At 36.5% G+C, this 25,137-nt stretch overlaps 1 protein-coding gene across 5 annotated transcripts in view; it reads right to left on the bottom strand.

Moving 5' to 3' along the window:
- Nucleotides 1-10,927: 10,927 nt before the first annotated feature.
- SLC33A1 (solute carrier family 33 member 1) overlaps nucleotides 10,928-25,137 on the bottom strand; it is a 28,499-nt gene continuing 14,289 nt past the window's right edge. The window contains exons 3-7 of one of the 5 annotated variants that reach the window (XM_032408387.1): nucleotides 20,718-20,902; nucleotides 20,325-20,442; nucleotides 17,761-17,976; nucleotides 15,767-15,962; nucleotides 10,928-14,409 (exon numbers count right to left, since the gene is read on the bottom strand). In XM_032408387.1, coding sequence (XP_032264278.1) covers nucleotides 15,795-15,962; nucleotides 17,761-17,976; nucleotides 20,325-20,442; nucleotides 20,718-20,902 — 687 coding nt within the window. In that variant the 3' untranslated portion in view covers nucleotides 10,928-14,409; nucleotides 15,767-15,794. Of the gene's footprint in view, nucleotides 14,410-14,924; nucleotides 15,963-17,760; nucleotides 17,977-20,324; nucleotides 20,443-20,717; nucleotides 20,903-25,137 lie in introns of those variants that run through there. The other 4 variants (XM_032408386.1, XM_032408388.1, XM_032408390.1 and 1 more) reach the window with 4 other exon arrangements.

The raw sequence follows: 25,137 nt of genomic DNA, 5'->3' as shown, positions 1-25,137 counted from the left end.
GTCAATGCTACCTAGAGCAATCTACACATTTAATGCAATCCCTATCAAAATACCATCCACTTTTTTCAAAGAAATGGAACAAATAATCCTAAAATTTGTATGGAACGAGAAAAGACCCCGAATAGCCAAAAGAATGTTGAAAAAGAAAAGCAAAGCTGGTGGCATCACAATTCCGGACTTCAAGCTCTATTACAAAGCTGTCATCATCAAGACAGTATGGTACTGGCACAAAAACAGACACATAGATCAATGGAACAGAATAGAGAGCCCAGAAATGGACCCTCAACTATATGGTCAACTAATCTTCGACAAAGCAGGAAAGAATGTCCAATGGAAAAGAAGGACAGTCTCTTCAACAAATGGTGTTGGGAAAATTGGACAGCAACATGCAGAAGAATGAAACTGGACCATTTCCTTACACCACACACAAAAACAGACTCACAATGGATGAAAGACCTAAATGTGAGACAGGAGTCCATCAAAATCCTAGAGGAGAACACAGGCAGCAACCTCTTCGACCTCAGCCGCAGCAACTTCTTCCTAGAAACATCACCAAAGGCAAGGGAAGCAAGGGCAAAAATGAACTATTGGGACTTCATCAAGATAAAAAGCTTTTGCACAGCAAAGGAAACAGTCAATAAAACCAAAAGACAACCGACAGAATGGGACTTCTCCCATTTTTTTCTCCACTTCTCCCATATTTGCAAATGACATATCAGATAAAGGGCTAGTATCCAAAATCTATAAAGAACTTATCAAACTCAACACCCAAAGAACAAAGAATCCAATCAAGAAATGGGCAGAAGACATGAACAGACATTTTTCCAAAGAAGACATCCAAATGGCCAACAGACTCATGAAAAAGTACTCAACATCGCTCGGCATCAGGGAAATCCAAATCAAAACCTCAGTGAGATACCACCTCATACCAGTCAGAATGGCTAAAATTAATAAGTCAGGAAACGACAGATATTGGTGGGGATGCGGAGAAAGGGGAACCCTCCTACACTGTTGGTGGGAATGCAAGCTGGTGCAGCCACTCTGGAAAACAGTACGGAGGGTCCTCAAAAAGTTGAAAATCGAGCTACCGTATGACCCAGCAATTGCACTACCATGTATTTACCCCAAAGATACAAATGTAGTGATCTGAAGGGGTACATGCACCCCAATGTTTATAGCAGCAATGTCCACAATAGTCAAACTATGGAAAGAGCCAAGATGTCCATCAACAGATGAATGGATAAAGATGTGGTAAATATATACAATGAAATATTATGCAGCCATCAAAAAAAAAAAAAAAAAACCCGAAATCTTGCCATTTGCAACGACGTGGATGGAACTAGAGGGTATTATGCTAAGCGAAATAAGTCAATCAGAGAAAGACATGTATCATATGATCTCACTGATATGAGGAATTCTTAATCTCAGGAAACAAACTGAGGGTTGCTGGAGTGGTGGGGGGTGGGAGGGATGGGGTGGCTGGGTGATAGACACTGGGGAGGGTATGTGCTATGGTGAGCACTGTGAATTGTGTAAGACTGATGAATCACAGACCTGTACCTCTGAAACAAATAATACGTTATATGGTAAAAAAAAAAAAAAAAAGAAGATAGTAGAAAGGGAAAAATGGATGAGGGGAAATCAGAGGGGGAGACGAACCATGAGAGACTGTGGACTCTGAGAAACCAACTGAGGGTTCTAGAGGGGAGGAGGGTGGGAGGATGGGTTAGCCTGGTGATGGGTATTGAAGAGGGCACGTATTGAACGGAGCACTGGGTGTTATATGCAAACTACGAATCATGGAACACTACATAAAAAAAATAATTAAAAAAAAAAGATTGTCATCTTGCGATCTCCTGGTCACTCTTTCTTATTCATTGAAGACTAGAATCTGACTTAAAGTCTTTCTCTTCAGTTCAATCCCTGTTATTATTCTGATTTCTCAAGTGGTTGACTGTCTCATACCCAGTGACTTTTTCCTCTACCCCAAGTTAGCCATCCCCTCCCATGGTTATACTCTGGGTCTTGTCTTGCCAGAAATTGCCACATCTGTAATCAAAGCCCTAACACCACCCTCTCCCACCACAACCTCTTGTTTTTCTGGTTCACTAGTGAAACTTATGGCAATAACTCTTTCAGCTCATTTAGGATGACCAATCCACTGAACCACCATGTCCATCCACCATCAGCCCCATCTAGTCTTTGATTTCCACCTTATTCAGCTTGGACTCTGTGGTTTAGCATAATAATCACTCCCTTAAAAATAGCTTCAACTCCAACCCCCCTCTGCCTCCTTTACACTTGCCTGGGAAAACCCCAACATTGCATTACACCCAACCTCCACCAAACAGAGTCCAATATGGAGACATCTTCAGCTTTTTTCAAGAAAAGCTGCAAATTCAAACTTTTATATGAAATTTCCCTGTTTTGAAATTAAAATTTTTGGCAAAACACTGTACTAGGTATAGAATATGTCTTGAGGCAGAGACTACAGACTTTCAGTTTATTACCTCTGCTTAAATGGCTTTCCCTTATGCTTCAAGTAATGTCAAAACTCCTTAGGCTCGGGGTGCCTGGGTGGCTCAGTCGTTGAGCATCTGCCTTTGGCTCGGGTCATGATCCCAGGGTCCTGGGATCAAGCCCCACATTGGGCTCCCTGCTCAGCAGGAAGCCTGCTTCTCCCTCTGCCTGCTGCTCCCCCCTGCTTGTGTTCTCTCTCTCTCTCTGTCAAATAAATAAATAAAATCTTAAAAAAAAAAAAACAAAAAAAACACCTTAGGCTCATATCCAGGGTGCTACATAATCAAGGACCTACTTATCTCTCAAGCTCTTCTTTCCTACCCCCCACTTCATTCATTTTGCCTCAAGCACCCTGAGTACATTGATCTCTCTGATCTTCACACATAGCAAGTTCATCCCTCTGCCTCAGAGCCTTTGCATTTACTGCTTGCCCTGCCTAGAATGCCCTAAATCCTCATCCCTCTCACCCACCAAGCTGCCTCTTTATCCTTCAAATCTCAATTTAAATATCATATCAAGGGGGTGCCTGGCTCAGTCAGCATGCGACTCTAGATCTCAGGGTTGTGAGTTCGAGCCCCATGTTGGGTGTAGAAATTACTTAAAAATAAAATCTTAAGAAAAACAAACAAACAAATATCATATCCACAATGAGGTCTTTTCTAAACACTCTAACTCAGGTAGTCCTCACCGTACACAACACAAAATTTAATTTGTAATTTAATGGATTGACAGATAGGCTTTCTTTTTATTCCCTTCCTTCTCCACTAGCCTGTAGGTCAGGGACTGTGTCTCCTTACTATGTCTGCATCTATGACTGAATAGCCAGTGCTGAGCATAGTTCCTGATACATAGGAAAATCTTGTTAAGTATTAGTTGAATGAAAGGTATCCTCTTTAATTCTCCACACAGCAAAATCTCTACCTATCCTCCCTCCTCCTCTATTTTGTCATACTCTTTCCTTTCATGCCTTTCCATTTTCTTCCAGACCAATTCAATCCCACAGCTATTAGGGGGAGTAAAACTAGTAACATGAATTCACATGAAGAATTAAAGAGTACCAGTAAAGGTAACTACATAGGTAAATATAAAATACTGTATAAATGTATTTTTGTTTATAATCTTTCCTTCTCCTGTATGATTAAGACAACTGTACAAAGTAATAATTATGAAACTGTGTTGATGTGCTTATAATATATAAAGATACAGTTTGCATAACAATAATAGCACAAAAGAAGAGACGAGGGAACAGAACTATATTGGAGCAAAGTTACTGAATACCATTGACATTGATTTGTATACTTTACTATATGTAAATTGTACCTTGCTTTTTCTGAAATGGGGTAGAGGGAGAAGTTTTGAAAGCATAATGAAACTTGTAGAAATTAGGAACCCTGGAATCTCAAGCCAATTACCAGGCAATGATCAGGAATTCTAACATAGCTAGGTCTTATGTCTAGAATGTAGTTTGGGAGCCCAAGTTATTCAGGAACTAATATGGCTCTATTTGAGTTAGCCACCAACATTGCCCCCTTTCTCAGGACCAGCTCATTGATCCCTACTAATATTATTAATCTACTGCCAGCAACTCAATTTCTGCCTCACTGTGTATTTCTGACCCTCCTTCCACTACCAACACACGCTTTGTCTGTCTCCCACATAACCTCCTAAAAAACTGAGTGGTCCAGGCATTATCATCCTTATTGAAGGGGTTTGGGGCAGCACCCCCGGGACCCCCTGAATGTGCCACTTTGGCACGTGGATTATTTTGAGCTTAAGGACCTTGAGACTCTGTGGGCGCAAGAGAAATGTTTGTTCCTCTCTTAACCACACAGAAAATTCTAAATTGGGAGTCTTTCCCAGAATAAGGGTTATTAACAGAGATAAATTTTATCTGAGTGCCCCATCTGTATGGTAGGGCAAACATTTAATTACCAAACATCTGGTCTTCTTATTGCCCTATGAAATGCATTCCTTTCCTCTAAAATCCCAGACCCCTGCCCCCTTCTCATGTCAGAATGACATACATAATTCATTTTGTCTGTCTTTGGAATTTCCATGTCTATGCAGATTCCCCTTACATATGCCTATTAAATTTGATTTTCTCCTGTTAATCTGTCTCACATCAATTTGATTCTTAGTCCAGAAATTCTTGCTCCCTAACATTATCAAGCAACGTTTTCATGCCCACCCACCTATTGGACTGATAGCTGATCTATTTATTGGCTGTCTTTCAGTCAGGGGCTCACTCCTCTAACACAACCAGCTGAAGTATGACAAGGTTAAGTGGCCAAAAACATGGCCAGTTAAGCTTAAGAAAAGAGCTAGAGTTGCCTTAAGCTTGGGGCGCTGAACATGACACATGCCTTCAGAAAGGGATGAAGCAGGGGCACCTGGGTGGCTCAGTCGTTAAGCGTCTGCCTTTGGCTCAGGTCATGATCCCAGGGTCCTGGGATCGAGTCCCGCATTGGGCTCCCTTCTCGGCGGGAAGCCTGCTTCTCCCTCTCCCACTCCCCCTACTTGTGTTCCCTCTCTCACTGTGTCTCTCTCTGTCAAATAAATAAAATCTTAAAAAAAAAAAGGGATGAAGCAAGCGTATAAAAGATACAACCCCCTCTCCAGAGTGTTCTCCTAAACACAATTAATCTTTGTCTCCTCAGTTCTTTCATTGCCCTTTCTTTGCTCAGAAAATTATGAATCTCTAAAGGAGAAAGACATGTCAAGACACCTTTATTCTTTCCACAGTGTACATTTTGTAGAAAAGACGATAAAAAAATTTGTTGAATCAATGTAAGAATCAAAGATTATGCTAGATTCACCCACATAATAAGGAGTATATATGTATTTTTGTAACGTCATCTTGCAATTCTTGTGATCCTTATATCATTAACAGAATTAAATATTCCTTACAGTATTGTCCTACGTGTATAGCCCACTTCTCTGCCATTCCACTCTATCTATCTATAAGCCTGATTTAGAAAACTGGAAGGTAAAACCCCGAAATATTTGCCTACTGGTTATCACCACAATACTTAGTGCTTATTAAATTTACATGCACAGTTTACTTTCACTTCAGGGCATTCATCTGGCCATTAACAGACAAAATCTGAAATATATTAACATATATCCTTTAGTTCAGCATTTGTGGTATGACAATACTTGTTTTAGTTGAGCTCGTCTCTTGGCCACGAACAGAGATTTGCTTTGTCTACCTCAAATAAGAGGAGCTGCACTGTCAGTGTTGAGTAGAAGTAGGAGAGAAAGGAACCTCACAAAATGTTAGGACTCCAAACAGAGGAGGGCTTCAGACACTGTAAAATATCTCTAGTAAAGGTTTAGGATTCACATCATGACACTCTTCATGCTAGTGCTTACCAACATGACCTTGCTTTTTCTTCTTCCATTTACACTTCCCTTTTTATTCTTCCCACTACGAAATTGGCTTCCTTACCCTCTTCTCTATCACTAGGGTGGACCATACAATTTAAGATCAAAACCAGGACATTTTTTCATTGTAAAAAAGTTCCGGTAATAATTTTGCTGGGACCACAAATGTAAACTTGCATCATTCTAGCAACACAGGAAATTCCGTAACTCTGTTATCCACCTCATAGTTTATGCATATCACAGCTCTCACAGTTTCTGCTCCCATGTAACTTCAGCTTACTGGGAGTGACAAATGCCTCTGGGGTCTGTATAGCCTCCACTCATTGCTTCCAGGCCAATAAGATGGTCAGTCTCAGCATAACCCGAGTGGAGATAGACCAAACCTGTGAGAGGAGGAAAAATCTTGCTCATGGAGAAAATTAGAGAACTAGGTTTAATGTACCAGCAGGGACTGTGAAAACACCTTTGGGAGTGACTCTTATAGATGTTGGACCCAGGAAGCAGAATATATGGCTAGTGTGCATTCTGGGAAGGACACCTAAAGCCAAGTCTACTACACAAGTGGGATGGTTCCTTAAAGCAATGACACAATGGTTGCCCACAGTAAATGAGGGTGGAGATGCTAGAACTACCTTAGCAGAATATGAGGAATGCGTCAAAAAGAAAGATCGCAATATTAGAATGGACTTACTACATAAAACCAGAGAATGTGCTATCTGAACATGTCTTCCAGGAGAGCCAATAGGATACTGCCTTCACAAAAGCAATGGGAACATGGTATTAGAGGAAGAATAGATGTTCAACATCACTAGCCATTAGGAAAATACAAATTAAAATCACAAGAAGTTCTAGTTCAAGATGGTGACATAGGAAGATCCTGAACTCACCTCCTCCCATGGACAAGTCTCAATTACTTAGGAAAATAAATTTGAAACAAGTCCCTTTTCACATTCATCCTACCATATTCTGATTAAAATTGCCTCTTTCAAAGCTACTCTTCCACCCCCATTTCCTACAATCATCTACACTCAAAAGCTCATGTCCTTGCTTCCTATAGCAACCAACTGTCCTTGTAATTCAACTTCATAATCTCTAGAATCAATTTCTTCTTTTCCTTTTCCAATGCTGATATTCTAGTGTAGACCCTGTTTACTTTGATGGTCTTTAACTTATCTCTCCTCCGATTTCATTTTATTAGAAATTGGCAGTTAAAAAGGTAATCACTAATAAATCAATGCTTATAATCTGCAAAACCATAGCTTTTGCATACGTCTGACTATATATACATCATGACCCATCTATAAGTTGGTCTCTTAGTTCAGGCAATATCTGATAAGCATTTTTTTTAGAAGATTTTATTTATTTGAGAGAACACAGCAGGGGGAGGGAGGAGGGCAGATGGGGAAGGAGAAGGACAAGCAGACTCAGAGTCCAACATGGGACTCAATCCCATGACCATGAGATCATGACCTGAGTCAAAATCAAGAGCCAGAAGCTCAACCAGCTGAGCCACCCAGATGTCCCATGATCAGCATTTTAAAAAAATGTTGGGGGGGGGTGCTTGGCTGGCTTAGTCAGTAGAGCATGCGACTCTTGATCTCAGGATTGTAGGTTTGAGCCCCACATTGGGTTTAGAGATTACTTAAAACTAAAATCTTAAAAAAATTGTTTTTTCTTTAGAGGACTAGAAAGAAATAAAAGACAAAAAAAATACAAAACCTTTATTTTTCCTTTTGTCAGAAGTTATTAACCTAATAAACAAAAATGTTCAAAAACCTGTGAAAGTGTTATTTTGAAATGGTTTTTACCATTTTTTTTAACCCAGAATTGTTTCTTTCTGCTTTTATAATAATTTCCATTTCCTGACTTATAGGGTCAGATTCCTTCAGATAAAACCTCCAATTTTGGGGGTGCCTGGGTGGCTCAGTTGTTAAGCATCTGCCTTCGGCTCCGGTCACGATCCCAGGGTCCTGGGATCGAGCCCCGCATCGGGCTCCCTGCTCAGCGGGAAGCCTGCTTTTCCCTCTCCCACTCCCCCTGCTTGTGTTCCCTCTCTTGCTGTGTCTTTCTCTGTCAAATAAATAAATAAAATCTTAAAAAAAGAAAAACCTCCAATTTTTGCTTCAACTCACACCTTACTACTAAAATACTAGATATAAAATGTCTTCTACCCACAGGAGTATACTTTTCTGTTACCACTTTAAATTGAACTACTTGGATAATTTGTCCCATTTGAACCAGAAGAAAATATAAAAGGAAACATCTAGTCACTTGAGACAGAACTCTTGGTTCTAAAACCCAGGCTTTCAAAAACACAAGTGTTGGTGAGGATGTGGAGAAAAAGGAACCCTCGTGTACTCTTGGTGAAAATGCAAACCGGTGCACCTACTTTGTAAAACAGTATGGAGGTTCCTCAAAAAATTAAAAATAGAATTACCATATAATCCGGTAATTGCACTCTTGAGTATTCACCCAAAGTATACAAAAACATTAAGCCGAAATGAAAAATGCACTCCTGTTTATTGCATTACTTATAATAGCCAAATTACGGAAGCAACCCAGGTGTCCATCAATAGAAGAATGGATAAAGAGGTGGTATATATACACATGGAATATTATTCATTCACAAAAAAGGAAATCTTGCCACTTGCAACAACATGGATAGATCTAGAATAAAATGCTAAGCAAAATAAATCAGAGAAAGATAAATACCATATGATTTCACTCCCATGTGAAATTTAATAAACAAAACAAATGGACAAAGGAAAAAAAAAAAGATACAAACCAAAAAACAACTCTTAACTCTAGAGGACAGATGGTTACCAGAGGGGAGGTGGGTGGAGGAATGGGTCAAATAGTTGAAGGGGATTAAGAGTATACTTATCTTGATGAGCACTGGTTGATGTACAGAATTGTTGAATCACTATATTACACACTGAAGCTAATATAACATTGTATGTTAACTATACTGGAATTAAAATAAAAATAAAAAATAAAGGGGCACCTGGTTGGCTCAGAAGAGCATGTGACTCTTGATCTCAGGTCCTGAGTTTGAGCCCCATGTTGGGTGTAGAGATTACTTAAATAAACTTTTATATATACACACACACACATATATATATACATACATACATATATATATAAAATAGGGGCACCTGGCTAACTCAGTGGGTAGAGCATGCAACTCTTGATCTCGGGGTTTTAAGTTCAAGCCCCATGACGGGTATAGAGATTACTTAAAAATAAAATATTTAAAAAAAAATTAAAGGGGCACCTGGATGGCTCAGTCAGTTGAGTGTCAGACTCTTGATTTCGGCTAAGGTCATGATCTCAGAGTCTTGGGTCATGATCAGCAGGGAGTCTGCTTGGGATTCTCTCTGCCTCTGCCTCTGCCCCTCCCACCATGCTCACGCTCGCTCTCTCCAATGAATGAATAAATCTTTAAAAAATGTTTTAAAAATAATAAAAAAAAAATAGAAATAAAGAATAGCCAATAGGGTAAAAAAATAGAATAAAAATAAAACTTAAAAAATAACACCCAGACTTTCATTATTCTAGGCTTCTGACCATAATAGAACCAAAAAAATGTGGATTAAACAGAACACAATTCAAGAAGCATCAGATAAAACATGACTATTATATTTATTCACATTGTACTGGAAGTACACATGACGTTTCTTAAGCAGGAATAGATTTAATTACTATTTAAAATGACCACACTGGTTCCCCACAGACCAATTCTCACCTGTGTGGTGACCAATGAGAACCAGACTGATAACAGCTTATCAGATTGATGAGACTATATAGTCTAGGGTTTGTACTATAGGCGAGGAGCCTCAAAATATGAATCTGGGAACTATACAGGACAGCTATATGGAAGTTCTCCTCTCTTTCAGAGAAAGGAAGAGAAATCTTTTTTTTTTTTTTAAAGAGTTTATTTATTTATTTGACAGAGCACAAGCAGGGGGAGTGGGAGAGGGAGAAGCAGGCTCCCCGCTGAGCAGGTAGCCTGATGTGGGGCTCGATCCCAGGACCCTGGGATCATGACCTGAGCCGAAGGCAGACGCTTAACAGACTGAGCCACCCAGGAGCCTGGAAGAGAAATCTTATGTCCTTAATATAAACAAGTTCTCCTTAGGAAGGATCCTGGGTTCTTACCCTTTGGAATATAAATATGTCTTCAGGGGAAAAACAAGACATGTCTCCAGATTTATAACCCATAGATGTATCCATGTTCCCAAGTCTCATCCCCCTTGAAATGTGCATACCAGAGAAGTAAGTATCTCTTGTGTTATTGACTAAATTGTGTTCCTCCCAAATTCATATGTTGAAGCCCTAACCCACAATGTGATAATATTTGGAGCCAGGGCCTTTATAGAGGTAATTAAGGTTAAATAAGGGTAGAGCCCTAATCCAGTAGGACTGGTGTCCTTATAAGAGGAAGAGACACCAGGAATGTGTGTGCAGAGAGGAAGGTCATGTAAACACAGAGTAAGAAAGTGGCAGTCTCTAAACCAAGGAGATGGGCCTTGGGAGAAACCAAACCTGTTGCCACCTTGATCTTGGAATTTCCATCCTCCAGAACTGTGAGAAAATAAATTCAGCTGTCTAAGCCACCTAGTCTGTAGTATTTTGTTATGATGGCCCTCGCAGACTAATACACTGTGGTTTCTCTCTATTCAGTTACAACTTAGCTTCAAAGGCTTCTCTTTCAGCACAGGTCCCAGGTTTTAGTAAAATTTGCTCAGAAAGTTCTAACTGTGGAGAAACAGTATTTTCTCTATAATCCCAAACTGTCTTTTAATTTAAATAAATTCTTTAAAATTGTAACTACTAAAGAAGCCAATATCCAATAACAAATGTTTAAAAAATAAGAGATTTTAGGGGCGCCTGGGTGGCTCAATCAGTTAAACATCTGCCTTCAGCTCAGATCACAGTCCCAGGGTCCTGGGATTGAGCCAGACATCTGCTCCCTGCTCAGCGGGGAGTCTACTTCTCCTTCTCCCTCTGCCCCTCTCCCCTGCTCATGTTCTCTCTCTCAAGTAAATAAAATCTTAAAAAAAATAAGAGATTTTACAATAAAGTTTCCCAGTGAAATTCTTTATAATCCCAAACTATCCATACAGTGTTATGCCTCCATCTATTCTCCCTTTTACCCAGGTTATTAATGGAAGATACAATGATTCAGGCTGGCTTCATTAAAAAAAAACCAAAAAACAAAAAACAACGGTTTGGTGGTAGGTGTACACCTCTTGAAATTACCTTGCTTTTAATTATATAATGTCAATCTAGTATAATTTTAACATGAATCATTTGCAGGTAAATTTGGCTAGTACTTAACAAACATGAAAACAAGTATATTTTGTCAATATTTTATTTTTTAGAGATCAATTGTGAAGCAATCATTTTGAGCACTTAAATAATCCTTTATGCAAAAATCTGGAGAATTTATTTCAAATATACTCCAAATATTTAAACATTGCATAAATATTTAATATTATTAACATTTGAAAATAAATTAACCAAATAAGCATTTCACATATACTAAAACACTTAAATAATGCTAAACTATCAAAGCTAATGTTAGATCTTTCAAAAATGATAACAGAAATTATTTTGTGTTGTGCATTTTTAATTCAAAACTGTACATGGATGCAGTGATTTCATAAAGACCCCAACAATGACAACTTTTAACACTGCGTATTTTTTCAATTTTACACTAATTCTCACATAAAGCAGTATCTGAGGACAATAGATCTAGATTCACTGATATAACTTGACAGTGGTAATCTATCAATTTACCAAATATGCCAAACTAACTTTTTAAAATATCAGATTTTTGCCCCGATTTTATATTTTCCTAATTTTATAGATGCATGTGATAAAAATTTCACTTTCATTAATTATAAGGCTATAAAAAGTAAACTTTCTCCAACATATAAGGTCATTTTGATGAAAGTAAGGATAGTCTTTAATTTTTATATTTTATAATAGTGACTGATTAATTGTAATTGACTAGAGTACTAGATCTGAGAGATTTATAATTCCCTAAGAATCATACCAGTACCTTGTTCATTTCAGTCATGCTATTTGTTACTCTTCACACAAAACTGTTATAAAGTTATTTCTATATATTGCCAATAAAAAACTATCAAAATGTAGCAACCTTTTCTCAATACTTCCAGACTTCATATAAACTATGCAAATATTGCTGTTTTAATATCTTTTAAATTATATACCTGACAAATTCTTTAAAAGAGAAATTATAATTAATCATAAAATTTTCCATTTGCTACATAAAACTATTTCCTCCTATAAAATATCTGCCACTCCATAAAAAAAAAAACCCTCCTTAAAAGCAATATTTATAATCTGATAAATTAAAAAATGTTTCTATTCACTTAAGGAGAGGGCATGAGCCCTGCACATTAACTATTCCATCCTGATACAGGACTTTCCTCTACCAAAACAGAATTCCAGGAAAAAATATAAGTTTTCCGTGCCCATTTACCTTGCCAACAATTTAAAGGAGTGAAACGAAGATTCTAATAGCAGTTTTGACAGGTAGGAAATGAAAAGGCTCCCAGTCCCAAATTAAATAGCAATTACATTAAATATTTGGCACTGTCAAATCAGGCAGAGATTAAGCTGTAGTGGAAAAAGAAATAAGGTCTATAATAGGTATTTTAAATCTGCTAAGAGAAAAATCAATTAATTATGCCTTGCTATCTACCAAAGACATTGGTTAAAAGAAGTCTCAGTAGTACGACGCACTATTGTTACCTTTCCTCCTGTAATGAAAATGGCTATTAAATATATTAATCCTAGCTATAATGGAATCATTTCTTAAAACTTATTTTCTTTCTCTAATACTAAGGTAAAATACATTTTGGAAATATGCATGGAATGTCCCCAACAAATTGGTTCTTTAGTTTTAGCAGGGTCTGTGTCATACAGTTTTATTCATTCTTTCAACCACATGAGAAAAGATGATCCCCAAAATATAAAAACAAGCCTGGTCTTCTGTTATATTAAATAATGAGCTCAACCATTTAATATAAAACAACATACTTTTTTGGGTTTCTGTTAGCAGGACAAAATAGAAATTATTAATAGGAAAAAAGTACTAAATGACTAAGATATTTCTTTTTGGGGACAGAACTCACCCTCAACTCTCCCCTACCAGTAATGTCTTACCTGCTCTAATCTGTTCAAGGTTCAAGTTCACCACTACAAATGCAGACATTTTCCAGTTTTCATCATAAGATTTTTCTTTTAACATTGTTTTTAGGATGCTTTAAACAATTAGTTTCACAATTATTATTTCAAAGTTATGTTTACAATTCAGAGCCCACATTCAATAAGGTCATGGCTTTTACACTTTTTTGGATCACAGACCATTTACGATTTTAACAAGAGCTCTCTCCAGAAAGACAAATAATTACATGTCCAGTTTTGCTAGCAATTCAGGGGTTTCAAGGCCCCACTGACACCTGTTTAGGATAAAAATCCTTGTAATAAAGAGATGAAATCAAACAATAGATTTGTATCTCGAAGGTTTAATATTAAAAAAAATAGAGAAATCTATTTTAGGTATTGAACAAATTTTTTTTATGATTGATCAGGCAAAATTAAAATATTTACAAAGGAAGGAATTTTTGGTTTTAGTCTTAGCTAATCTTTTATAAGATTGTAAGATTTATAAGAATATTAGCTAGTAAATGTATAATACATTCACTGGAGGAGTTAACATTCATACTTGAGGGCAGAGTTTATCAGGATCTATCAGTAAAGAAAAACATACGCAAAAAAGGTAGTATTTTCTAGTACTACTGATATACCATGAACAGATCCTCAGATTCAGGTAGATCATTTGTAAGATGCCATCAGTAATCAATGTATGCAATATAGTTGCACATAGCTATTAAGAAGTCATTTTTGGTATGTGTTACAAGCGTGTACCCAAATAACCAAAGGACTATAATTCAAAATAAATGTTCATTTCTAGAGCAAATGCAATTAATAATGGCTTTTACCTTATAGTTAAAGGCTTACAATATATTTTAATACTTCAAGTCATTAAAGATTTGTTGACTTCAAAGTATGTTTGTAAGTATGTAAATTTTTAATATGAATGGGTAAGAAACAAAAGGTAATTATGGCAATGTCACCTTCTTAATCCAAAATTTAAAAAGCAAAATACATTTCACATATGAGAGTAAGTGGGTTTTTTTCTTTATTCAAGTAAACATTTTGATTATAATACATGATAATGGACAGCCCATGTGACAAAGTATGGTAGACTATGGTTTGGTGTAGCTTCCTTGTTTCTAGGATGATTTTCCAGGTGATTCTTCAGAATCTGACATCGATGCCCAACACAGGCTTTCCAATGGCAATGCATGAGTTCTAGAGAACTGCCTCTATCTTCAGATGCTGAGTGCCATTTTCTCCCACCCATTTTATCCTCCATTACTTATATAAAACCCCACTCTAAAATTCCACCTATGTTATAAAATTAACAAAATCAAAAATTAGTATATGTTTTCCCACAAGGATAAAATTAAGTCAGACTCAACTTAATCTTTCTTTTTCTATAACTTTGGAATGATTTACATAATCTCTAAAGAGTCAGAGTAATACACAACACAAAATATGCAAAGAACCTTATTACTGGGTGTACATAATATGTTGGGAATTGCTAATGTATTCAAAAGTTTAATTTTCCTGGGATATCAATCCTCTACCAGACATTACAGTTTACAAACAGAACGTTGTGTTTTAATAAGTGGAAACACAGTACCTGATTTCATATAAAGTAACTGTGAGATCTTTTCTCACTAGTAAAGTGCTTAATTAAGAAACATTCTTCCACAACATAATTTAACTTGTCAAAGGCACAAAATGTCTTTGTCTCTCTCTCTAAGCATTAGTCTTTAAAATCATGGTATTAATCATTTAGATTTTATTTAATCGAAAAGCTTTACTGTTTTTTTTCTCTCAGTAATAAAAAAAACTGCTTGAGGAAAAACATTTTTTATTTTCAAAACTTTGCCATGAACATACATACAACACTAAATTAGATCCCTTCATGAGCTGTCTGTATGCCATGAAGCACTTATGACAAAAACATATGCAAGTTTTAGGGTAAAAGTTAACAAGGAATCAGAATATCTTCCAAAAAAGGGGGACAGGGGAATCATTAAACTAAAAATCGTAGCTTTCATTTTATAAAAAATAGTTTGAATAATCTTCTTAAAAATCTTTAATGCTTACAAAAGCAGGAAATACATTTAAAATAGTCTTCTTAACACAGATTCATTAGTACAATGTGGTTATGGTCAGAAAAATAACAACTAAAATGGCATTTCAGTAGTCTGCATTCTCTTCTCAGCAAATTCCACATAGAATTTAACCAATTTGCAATTCAAAATAAGATTTAACTGCCAACAAGGCCAGACTAGTTGTAATTAGCACCTGAATATCAAGCTCTGTTCCACTTAATATATTGTACTAAAATTTTAAATACAGCTCAGTGATAGGTACTGATAACAATACTTGACTGCATGGTTACCGCCCATGACTACTGCACTGCAGGTTAAAACATACTTTGGTCAGTAAATTAAAAAGATATAAATCAAATAACAAGGCCAGAAAACTTGTTTTAAGAACCAATTTCCTGACCTTAAGTAAACTTCAAATACACTGACAAGGCAAGGAAAATATAATCAACTATACAGAGAGTCTCTATTTTTTAATCATTTGGCATTTTATATTAGTAATTTCCTTGTTTAAAATATTATTTTATACTCCCGTGCACTGATTATCATAGCTGTCTGAATTAAAATGAAACTACAGTTACCTTCCTAGAACGTCCAGTAGTGAATGCATTAGTTGCTTCTTTTGCACTTCCATGAAGATGGTCCTTCATCCTGTAATTTTTTCAATTTTGGACCAAGAAAGAACCACCAACCAAATCCAATAAAAACACAAATGATTGATTCTACATAATAACCATCCAGCGCCGTAACACATGAGCCACCAAGCTTTTTGCAAAGCTGTAAAAGTAAAATTATAATAAATATTTCACAATTTCAAAACGGAAGTATTCAGCAATTTAGACGTTTTTACTTTGTAATTTAAGGGATTAATAAAAAATATTTTTGGAAGGTATTTTTATTGTTATTATTATTATTATTTTTTTTTTTTAAGTAATCCAGCATGGGTCTTGAACTCACAACCCAGAGACCAAGAGATCAAGTGTCATAGGGTCTACTGACTGAACCAACCAGGGTCCCCTCAAAATGTATTTTTGTTAAATCATTTCATCATTTTGTTCATTTCAAATGGTGAATATGCTAATATGTCTTAATCTCTCTAATGCTACTAACAGGATTAAAAATATTTTTCAGCTCTTGCTGTAAACAATACTTATTTTCCATTTTGAATATATAGCTTTTAGGGGCGCCTGGGTGGCTCAGTCGTTGAGCATCTGCCTTCAGCTCAGGTCATGATCCCAGGGTCCTGGGATCGAGCCCCTGCATCGGGCTCCCTGCTCCGCGGGAAGCCTGCTTCTCCCCCTCCCACTCCCCCTGCTCATGTTCCTTCTCTCGCTGTGTCTCCCTCTGTCAAATAAATAAATAAAATCTTAAAAAAAAAAAAAAAAAGAAGATATAGCTTTTCATATTTGGGAAATGTGTAGAAATTTCCAATGAATCTACTCTAGAAGTGGGCTAATGTTAATTTGAAATAATTAATTTTAACAATAGACTGCTAACCATTCAGGTTTAGCTACAATTGTTACATAAATAGTCAATGGAATTTCCCTTTTTTATCATTATAAAACTTAGCTGTTAATTATGCACTTATTAAGTGCGTACTATATAGGATCCTCAAGGTAAAGGGGAGAGAGACTGCTCTTTCCTTGCTGAGAAGCATCTTCAAGTGAGCTACTCTTACTGATTTAAGTGTTATAACCCTCAGTTCTGATAGGAAAAAAAACCCAGAGATTTCTACACTAGAAACTATAGGGGGCACCTGGGTGGCTCAGTCGGTTAAGCGTCTGCCTTCGGCTCAGGTCATGATCCCAGGGTTCTGGGATGGAGCCCCGCAATGGGCTCCCTGCTCAGTGGGAAGCCTGCTTCTCCCTCTCCTACTCCCCCTGCTTGTGCTCTTTGTCAAATAAATAAAATCTTAAAAAAAAAAAGAAGAAACTATGGGCAGATAGTTTTTTTTAAAAAGATACAGTACTTCTAGAGGCAAAATAAGAAAATTAATCTTTCTTTTTTTTTTAAGATTTTATTTTTTTAAGTAATTTCCACACCCAATGTGGGTCTCAAACATACAACCCCAAGATCAAGAGTGGCATGCTCCACAGACTGAGCCAGCCAGGTTCCCCTGAAAATTAGTATCTTTTTTTTTTTTTAAGATTTTATTTATTTATTTGTCAGAGAAAGAGAGAGAGAGCAGGAGCAGGAGCAGTGGCAGGCAGAAGGAGAAGCAGGCTCCCCACTAAGCAAGGAGCCTGATGTGAGACTCAATCCCAGGGCCCTGGGAACATGCCCTGAGCTGAAGGCAGATACTTAACCAACTGAGCCACCCAGGCACCCCTGAAAATTGATATCTTAATACTAGCTTAATGTTATCTAAAATTACAACCTACTGGGGTTCCTGGGTGGCTCAGTTGGTCGGGCGTCTGCCTTCGGCTGGGGTCATGATCCCGGGATCGTGCCCCGCGTTGGCTCCCTGCTCTGCTTCTCCCTCTGCCCCTCACCCTGCTCGTGCTCTCTCTCTCCCAAATAAATAGGTGGAATCTTTAAAAAAAATAAAAAATAAATCAAATTACAACATACTTACCTCAACAGCATCAGGTGTTCGACAATTCTGGTTTGATGCTCCTACACACTCTTTCACTGTGAGGGGATCTACTAGCCAAAGAGCTACTGTAGAAGGCCAGTTTCCTCCCAGATTGGACACAGTATTTAAAAGGGTCATATATGTTCCTCCAATAAGAGGATCACTAACCTTTGCATTGAAAGCCATTATGGAAACATACATGCTGTACAATGTAACCTAAAAGGAAAATATAAAACACCTTTACCATAATTAGACCTTATAAAAAAGAGTCTGACTTAAAAAATCAAAATCATAAATCTGAAAATTAATTTTCATGACCCTTATTAAACTCAAGTCAACAAAGATATATTGAGCACCTACTATAGGCCAGGCCAGATCATGGCAATAAAAAGATGAATAAGACACAGTCTCGGGGCGCTTGGGTGGCTCAGTTGTTAAGCGCCTGCCTTCGGCTCAGGTCATGATCCCAGGGTCCTGGGATCGAGCCCCGCATCGGGCTCCCGGCTCAGCGGGAAGCCTGCTTCTCCCTCTCCCACTCCCCCTGCTTGTGTTCCCTCTCTCGCTGTGTCTCTCTCTGTCAAATAAATAAATAAAATCTTTAAAAAAAAAAAAAAGACACATTCTCTATGTACCCTTGAAGAACTTATTCTAGGCTGGGAAAATAAGGAATAAATAATTACGATGGAATGCAATAAGTATTGAAAGTAGAAGTACACACATTATGCTACTGGAATCTAAATAAATGAGAGATTAATTCTACAGTAAGTAGTCAAAGAAAACTCAATAGAGAAAATGACAAACAGGGTGGCACTGAAGGATGCATACAGCAATTAGCAAAACCCCCTATTTGTATTGTCCCTAAATACATCCTGTGTGTGTATGTATAAGTATATATGTGAATGAATATGTAAGTATATGTATTTTTTCTTTTACATATACAGAAGAATGATAACATTTCAAAATTTATGAGACAAACTGAACAGAAAAATCTCCTTAAGAGGCAAAAAGTACTTAAGAGGCAAGAATTAACTCTCCATTTAGAAACATGGAAACAAACCATGTTTCCAAAATCGCTTTCCTTTGAATACTGTTCCATGGGGCGTTCATAGAAAAAGGTATTCCAGAGTCAAAAAAGACTGAGAAACACTAAGTTACACAAAAAAATAAACAGGTCCCTTTCACTGTAGGCCTCTGAAAGCCTTTAGGATATAAACTCCTTAAGGACAGGGATTTTGGCATGACTTATTCAGTTCTATTTTAGCGCTTAGAATGGTTTCTGGCATGGAACAGGTGTCCAATTAGTATTTGTTGATGACTAAGATGCTACAGAAAGAAGGGTTATGTCAGGTATCATTTCTCAAATTTACTTGGCCTTGTACAGTTTTTCCCAGAAAGCATCTGGCTGTCTGAGCATCAACGGCTACACTTTAGAAAATTTTCTAATCAAATCCAAAGCCAAACAAAAGATTTTTGGACTACTACACTGTAGTTTTCTTTTACTTACACAGATAACGAAACATTTATTAAGTTAAAGCACTTCTTTAAATATAGTTAGTTGGACAGATCCATTATGGAGTTCTCCCAAATGATATAACTGTATGTAAAAAATTATTGAGATTATTTGGTAGCCACATTTTTAGGTTTCAGTTAAAAACAAGTGAGGAGTTTGTAATTATAAGTTTAAACTATGTTCCATAGAAAAATCCAAAGTGACTCTTAGATACACATTTGTAATAACTGCACTCAAGTCCCAAAGTTTACTGCTGGGTGTCTACAAGTTTACTTGAAATCACTTGCCCCCAGAACACAACCCCATTCTGCAACAGCAGCTTAGGGGAGGCTAGGGATTACAAACATAGCTAATAAAGAAAGAGAAAGCAGATTAACACACAATTTTCAAAATCACAAAGAGTAAGTCTTAACTTTCAGTACAGAATCGAAACCAAAAACCTGGGATCTGTCGCCCAGTAGCCATCATTATTTTTCTTTTTCTTTTTTTTTTTTTTTTTTAAAGATTTTATTTACTTGAGAGAGAGAGACACAGAGAGAGAGGGAACACAAGCAGGGGGAGTGGGAGAGGGAGAAGCAGGCTTTCCGCTGAGCAGAGAGCCCGATGTGGGGCTCGATCCCAGGACCCTGGGATCCTGACCTGAGCCGAAGGCAGACGCTTAACGACTGAGCCACCCAGGTGCCCGCCATCATTATTTTTCAAGACTTTCAGAAAGAAGAGGCATCTGGAATAGAAGAAATAAAGAACCCAAGTCTAGGGATGGACTGAGGAATACTTAGGAAGGGTAGAATTACTAGTTTTGGAATTAATTCTGTATATAACAAATACTGGTTGAATGAACAAAATAAATGAAATGAAGAAACTCTCTACGAATAGAGCTCAATAAATCAAAAGCCACAATGTTTAAAGTTCATTGTCAAATAATTTCTTCAGTGTCAGACTCATGTTTAAGTCTTAAAATTTATTATCATTATTTCAAGGCAACTGTAGAAAAATCTCTTCTTTATTTTCCAAAAATAAAAGTTTACTTCTGAGAAAACCACAGCAAGCTTACCTGATGTAACGCATAACTCAGCAGCACTATAATATAGTAGTACATAGGGAATCCTCCTTGATGTTCTACTTTGGGAGTCCACCAAACTAGTAGAGCATATTCTAATCCAAGCAATAATCTATAGAAAAAGAAAGAAACATGGAGTTGACGTCCATTTTAGGTTAAAAAATAACAACAAAAACAGAAATCTGTATGCCTACTATGTGAAAGTAGCCTGTTATTTAAAACCTGTTAGGAGGTTAAAAAGAGATAAAAGTGCATATAAATGATGCTAAAGTTAAAGATGCTTTTCAAGTCTTTTTCCATATATACTTTACACACAGTTATTAGTGATACTGATGAATGTTCCTCATTTAACCTTTCTTATTTAGTAAGGTTTTATTTCATTTTTACCTGTAGGGCATGGCTTTGTAAAATATATTTAGTGGCTGGGGACCTGCAGTGTATTTGCTGATAATCAGAGGCAATATTATCTGCAAAGGAACCATTGGAACTGCCAATAAGGCTAAATGTTCTTTGGGTACTCCCTCTTCTACCAATTTCAGTCCTGTTACTGCATCTGCTGCTGAAAAACCAATCTGCAATATAAAAAAAAAAAAACAACTTTAATTTGTGATTTACAAAATATTTTCCTCAAGCATATGTAAGTTCTCCAAGAACCTCAATCTCATTATTGATTCACGGCAGTTACAAGTAAATATATTACTCTATCTGGTACAACAATCAAGTTACAGAAGGCATACTTTGTCCTATGGTCTACTGACAATACTCAGTGAAAACAACTGAAAATTCAGCACTTTCAGGAACAGCAGATGGCTGTAATTACAACTAAATTTCAAAAAGTTCAATCTCTTACAATAAACAGTATTCAAATCCAAACTTACTGATTTCTATGTTTTAAGTTTTAAAAAGAGTCTTTAATTGACTCCAAATAAAATCTGGTTAAAATGAAGCATCACTGCCACATATACACGTTTTTAATGATTTCTGACTGATCACAATAAAATTTCCAAAAATCGTCTAACATTTCAAAAGTAATTTTGAGAAAACATTCTATCTGAAGGGTTAAATAAAATGAAAGGGAAGAAAAACTGTAGTTTAATTTTTAAAAACAAACAAAAAGGAGGATGCTAAAAGTAGTGAGTAAATGTTTGGGCTGAAATAAGGTATTTAGAGAGTCTCAGAGTATCTCTCCATAAATTAGTTTTTTTTTTAAATTTATTTTTAATTTTTTTATTTTTTAAAGATTTTATTTATTTATTCATGAGAGACAGAGAGAGAGAGAGAGAGACAGAGGCAGAGGGAGAAGCAGGCTCCCCGCGGAGCAGGGAGCCCAATGCGGGACTCGATCCCAGGACGCTGGGATCATGACCTGAGCCAAAGGCAGAGGCTTAACCGACGGAGCCACCCAGGCGTCCCTAAATTAGTTTTTAATTACAAAAGGAAAAATAGTAACTTTACAATGGGTTAACAAAGTAATCAAAGTTAACAACAGTTAATGGGATAAAGGGACATGATAAGGCTCCTCATAGAATTCCCCAAAGTCATCCCTATATTACTTGGATGATATTCCTGACATATTTGTGTTACCTGAACCTAAACATGAAGAAACATCAGACACATAAATGGAAGGCCATTCTACAGAAAATTTAAAACATCTAGGTCATGAAGGACAAAAAAAGGCTGATAGCCACTAAATCCAATGTGTGATTCTGGACTGGATCCCTGACCAGGGAAGAGTAAAGTTATAAAGGCTGTTACTGGGACAACTGGTGAAATTTGGGTATGGGCTGTGATTAGATAATAGTATTTTATCAATTAAAATTCTTAAATTTTTGATTAAGTTGTGGATTGGAAAAGAAAACCCTTGTTCTTAGGAAATATATACTCAAGGTATTTATGGGTAAAGGGGCATAATATGTGCAAATACTCTAATATTTCAGAAGAAATATGTAATAGAGCATAAATCTACAGAATACAGAAAGTGGAACTAACTGTTAACAATTAGAGATTTGATATATGAGAATTCTTTCAACTATATAAGCAAATTTTCAGTAAGTGTGAAACTATATTAAAAAACATTCTTTAAAGAAATGGTAATAGGGGCGCCTGGGTGGCTCAGTTGTTAAGCGTCTGCCTTCAGCTCAGGTCATGATCCCAGGGTCCTGGGATCGAGCCCCATGTCGGGCTCCCTGCTCAGCGGGAAGCCTGCTTCTCCCTCTCCCACTCCCCCTGCTTGTGTTCCTTCTCTCACTCTGTCTCTCTCTGTCAAATAAATAAATAAAATCTTAAAAAAAAAAAAAATAATAAAATAAAGTTTAAAAGTATATGCTTTAACTTCTTGGAATGGAGCCAAAGGGCAAATTTCACCATAGAAAAATTAAAGGCCAATGATATTTTACTTAAATCCACAAAAGAATTTCACTACTATTTCACCCATTCTCTTTGTAAAACTTAAATATACAAACTGACTTCAACATTTACTTGATCTTAAAAGTGCCATAGTAGGAGATATTTGTAGACACAAAACACCCAGGATACATAAAAATTCTACAAATTAAAAAAAAAAAAGGCAGCTCTGGATATTTAAACGGCCAATAACCATAAGAAAAGATGCTCAACCGCTTTAATCATCAGGGATATGCAAATTATAACCACAATGAGATGCACTACACACCCACCAGAAAGGCTAAATTTGAAAGGACAATATATGTCTTTCAAGGTTGTGAAGCAATTGGAACTCTCTTACACTTTGGCAGTAGGGAAAAGGGAAACAACCATTTTTGAAAAACTGTGCGGCAGTGTCTAATAAAACATTTCTTATGACCCGCAATTCTCTTCCCATCAGAAATGTGCATTCATGTTCACCAAAAGTAATGTACATGAATATTCATAGAAGTACTATTCATAATAGTCCAAAAGTAGAAATAACTAAACATTTGTTGATAGAATGGATAAATTATAGCATATGTATATACAGTGGAATATTATAAGCAATGAGATGAACAAACTATTGCTATAAGTAACAATATGGATAAATTATACAAATATAATGTTAAGTGAAAGAATACAAGAGCCAGACATAAAAATGCATACTGGATATTCCATTTATTATAAAACTCAAAAGTAGAGGGGCGCCTGGGTGGCTCAGATGGTTAAGCGTCTGCCTTTGGCTCGGGTCATGATCCCAGGGTCCCGGGATCGAGTCCCACATCGGGCTCCTGGCTCGGCGGGGAGCCTGCTTCTTCCTCTCTCTGCCACTCTCCCGGCTCATGCTCTCTCTCTCTCTCTCTCTATCTCTGTGTCTCAAATGAATAAATAAAATCTTAAAAAAAAAAAAGTAGAGAAAACTAATCTATGACATTAAAAGTTAGGAGAGATGTTACTTCTGGCAAGATTTACTTTAAAAGGGGAACACAAGATTCTAGATTCTGTAACTGAAGCACCTCCTTATACATTGCTATCAACAGTATAATTGTAATCTTTTAAAAAGCAGTTTGGCAATCATATTCACTGACCCACTAATTGCCTATTTAAGAATCTATTGAAAGGAAATACACAAAAATATTAACTAGTGCAGTTTTATAATTAAAAAACAAGCAAATATACATTAGAAAAATGAGTAAATTATAGCAAATCTATACACTGACAATTATATAGCTATTAAAGTATCTTTTCTTTTTTAAGTAGGCTCCACTCCCAGTGTGGGGCCCAATGTGGGACTTGAACTCACGACCCTGAGATGGAGACCTGAGGTGAAATCAAGAGTTGGGCACTTAACTGACTGAGCCACCCAGGCGCCCCTAAAAAGTATGTTTTCAGAAATTAATGATAAGGCATATGGAGTAATAAGACAAAAATGAGATTAAAATTATATATGGTATGATCCAATTCCACTTTTATTTACATGCATATCTGTATGTAAATATATAGTATTAATATTAGTTTGTTGACTATAACTTATTAATTATATTTATATATATAAAGTGTGTATACACACACTCACACACACGTAACACGCACACACAAAGGGGAAAAAGAAGGCTGGAAGGAAATATACCAAAAGTGTTACCAATGATTACCTCTAAATGATGTAATTAGAGAATATTACTCTCTTCCTTCAACCTTTCATTATTTCCTAAAGTTGAATCTTAAGTTTCTTAAGTTTAACCTTCCCAATGTTTCCTTAAAATGTAACCCTATCATTAGAGAGGAAAAAAATTCACTATTTCAAAAACAATGAGGCTCGTAAAAAAAAACAAAAACAAAAACAAAAAAACAATGAGGCTCTAATTTTTACCAATTTTTACTTCAGGGTAAAGACAGCTGTAAAGTATTTATAAAGATAGCTTTAGAGCTATAATATGAAACTCCTATAACGGATTTTAGATTTTTTTAAAAAGATTTTATTTATTTATTTGACAGAGAGAGAGGCAGTAGGCAAGTAGGCAGAAAGGCAGAGGGATAGGGAGGAGCAGGCTCCCTGCTGGGATCATGACCTGAGCTGAAGGCAGACACTTAACCCACTCAGCCACCCAGGCGCCCCTGGATTTTAGATTTTAGGAATACTAATTCCAACACTAGCAATCTCTTACTGTACTGAAATAAACTTACCTTTCCTCTAGCATAATATCTTTGAAATGTTTTTGTACTATAGAATTAGGACTTTTTTTTTTTTTAAACTAGGACATCTTAATACAGAAAACATAAAGAATAAAAGTTACCAAAATCCCCATTTATTTATGGTATATTTCCTTCCAACATTAAAAAAAAAATAAGTCAACTGACTTTTAAATAGACTTCTAAAACTTAA

Source organism: Phoca vitulina, unplaced genomic scaffold, assembly GCF_004348235.1.
Source record: "Phoca vitulina isolate PV1807 unplaced genomic scaffold, GSC_HSeal_1.0 scaffold10, whole genome shotgun sequence".
Taxonomy (NCBI): Eukaryota; Metazoa; Chordata; class Mammalia; order Carnivora; family Phocidae; genus Phoca; species Phoca vitulina.
The sequence above is the reverse complement of the archived record's forward strand: the minus strand, read 5'-3'. Positions and strand labels throughout refer to the sequence as shown.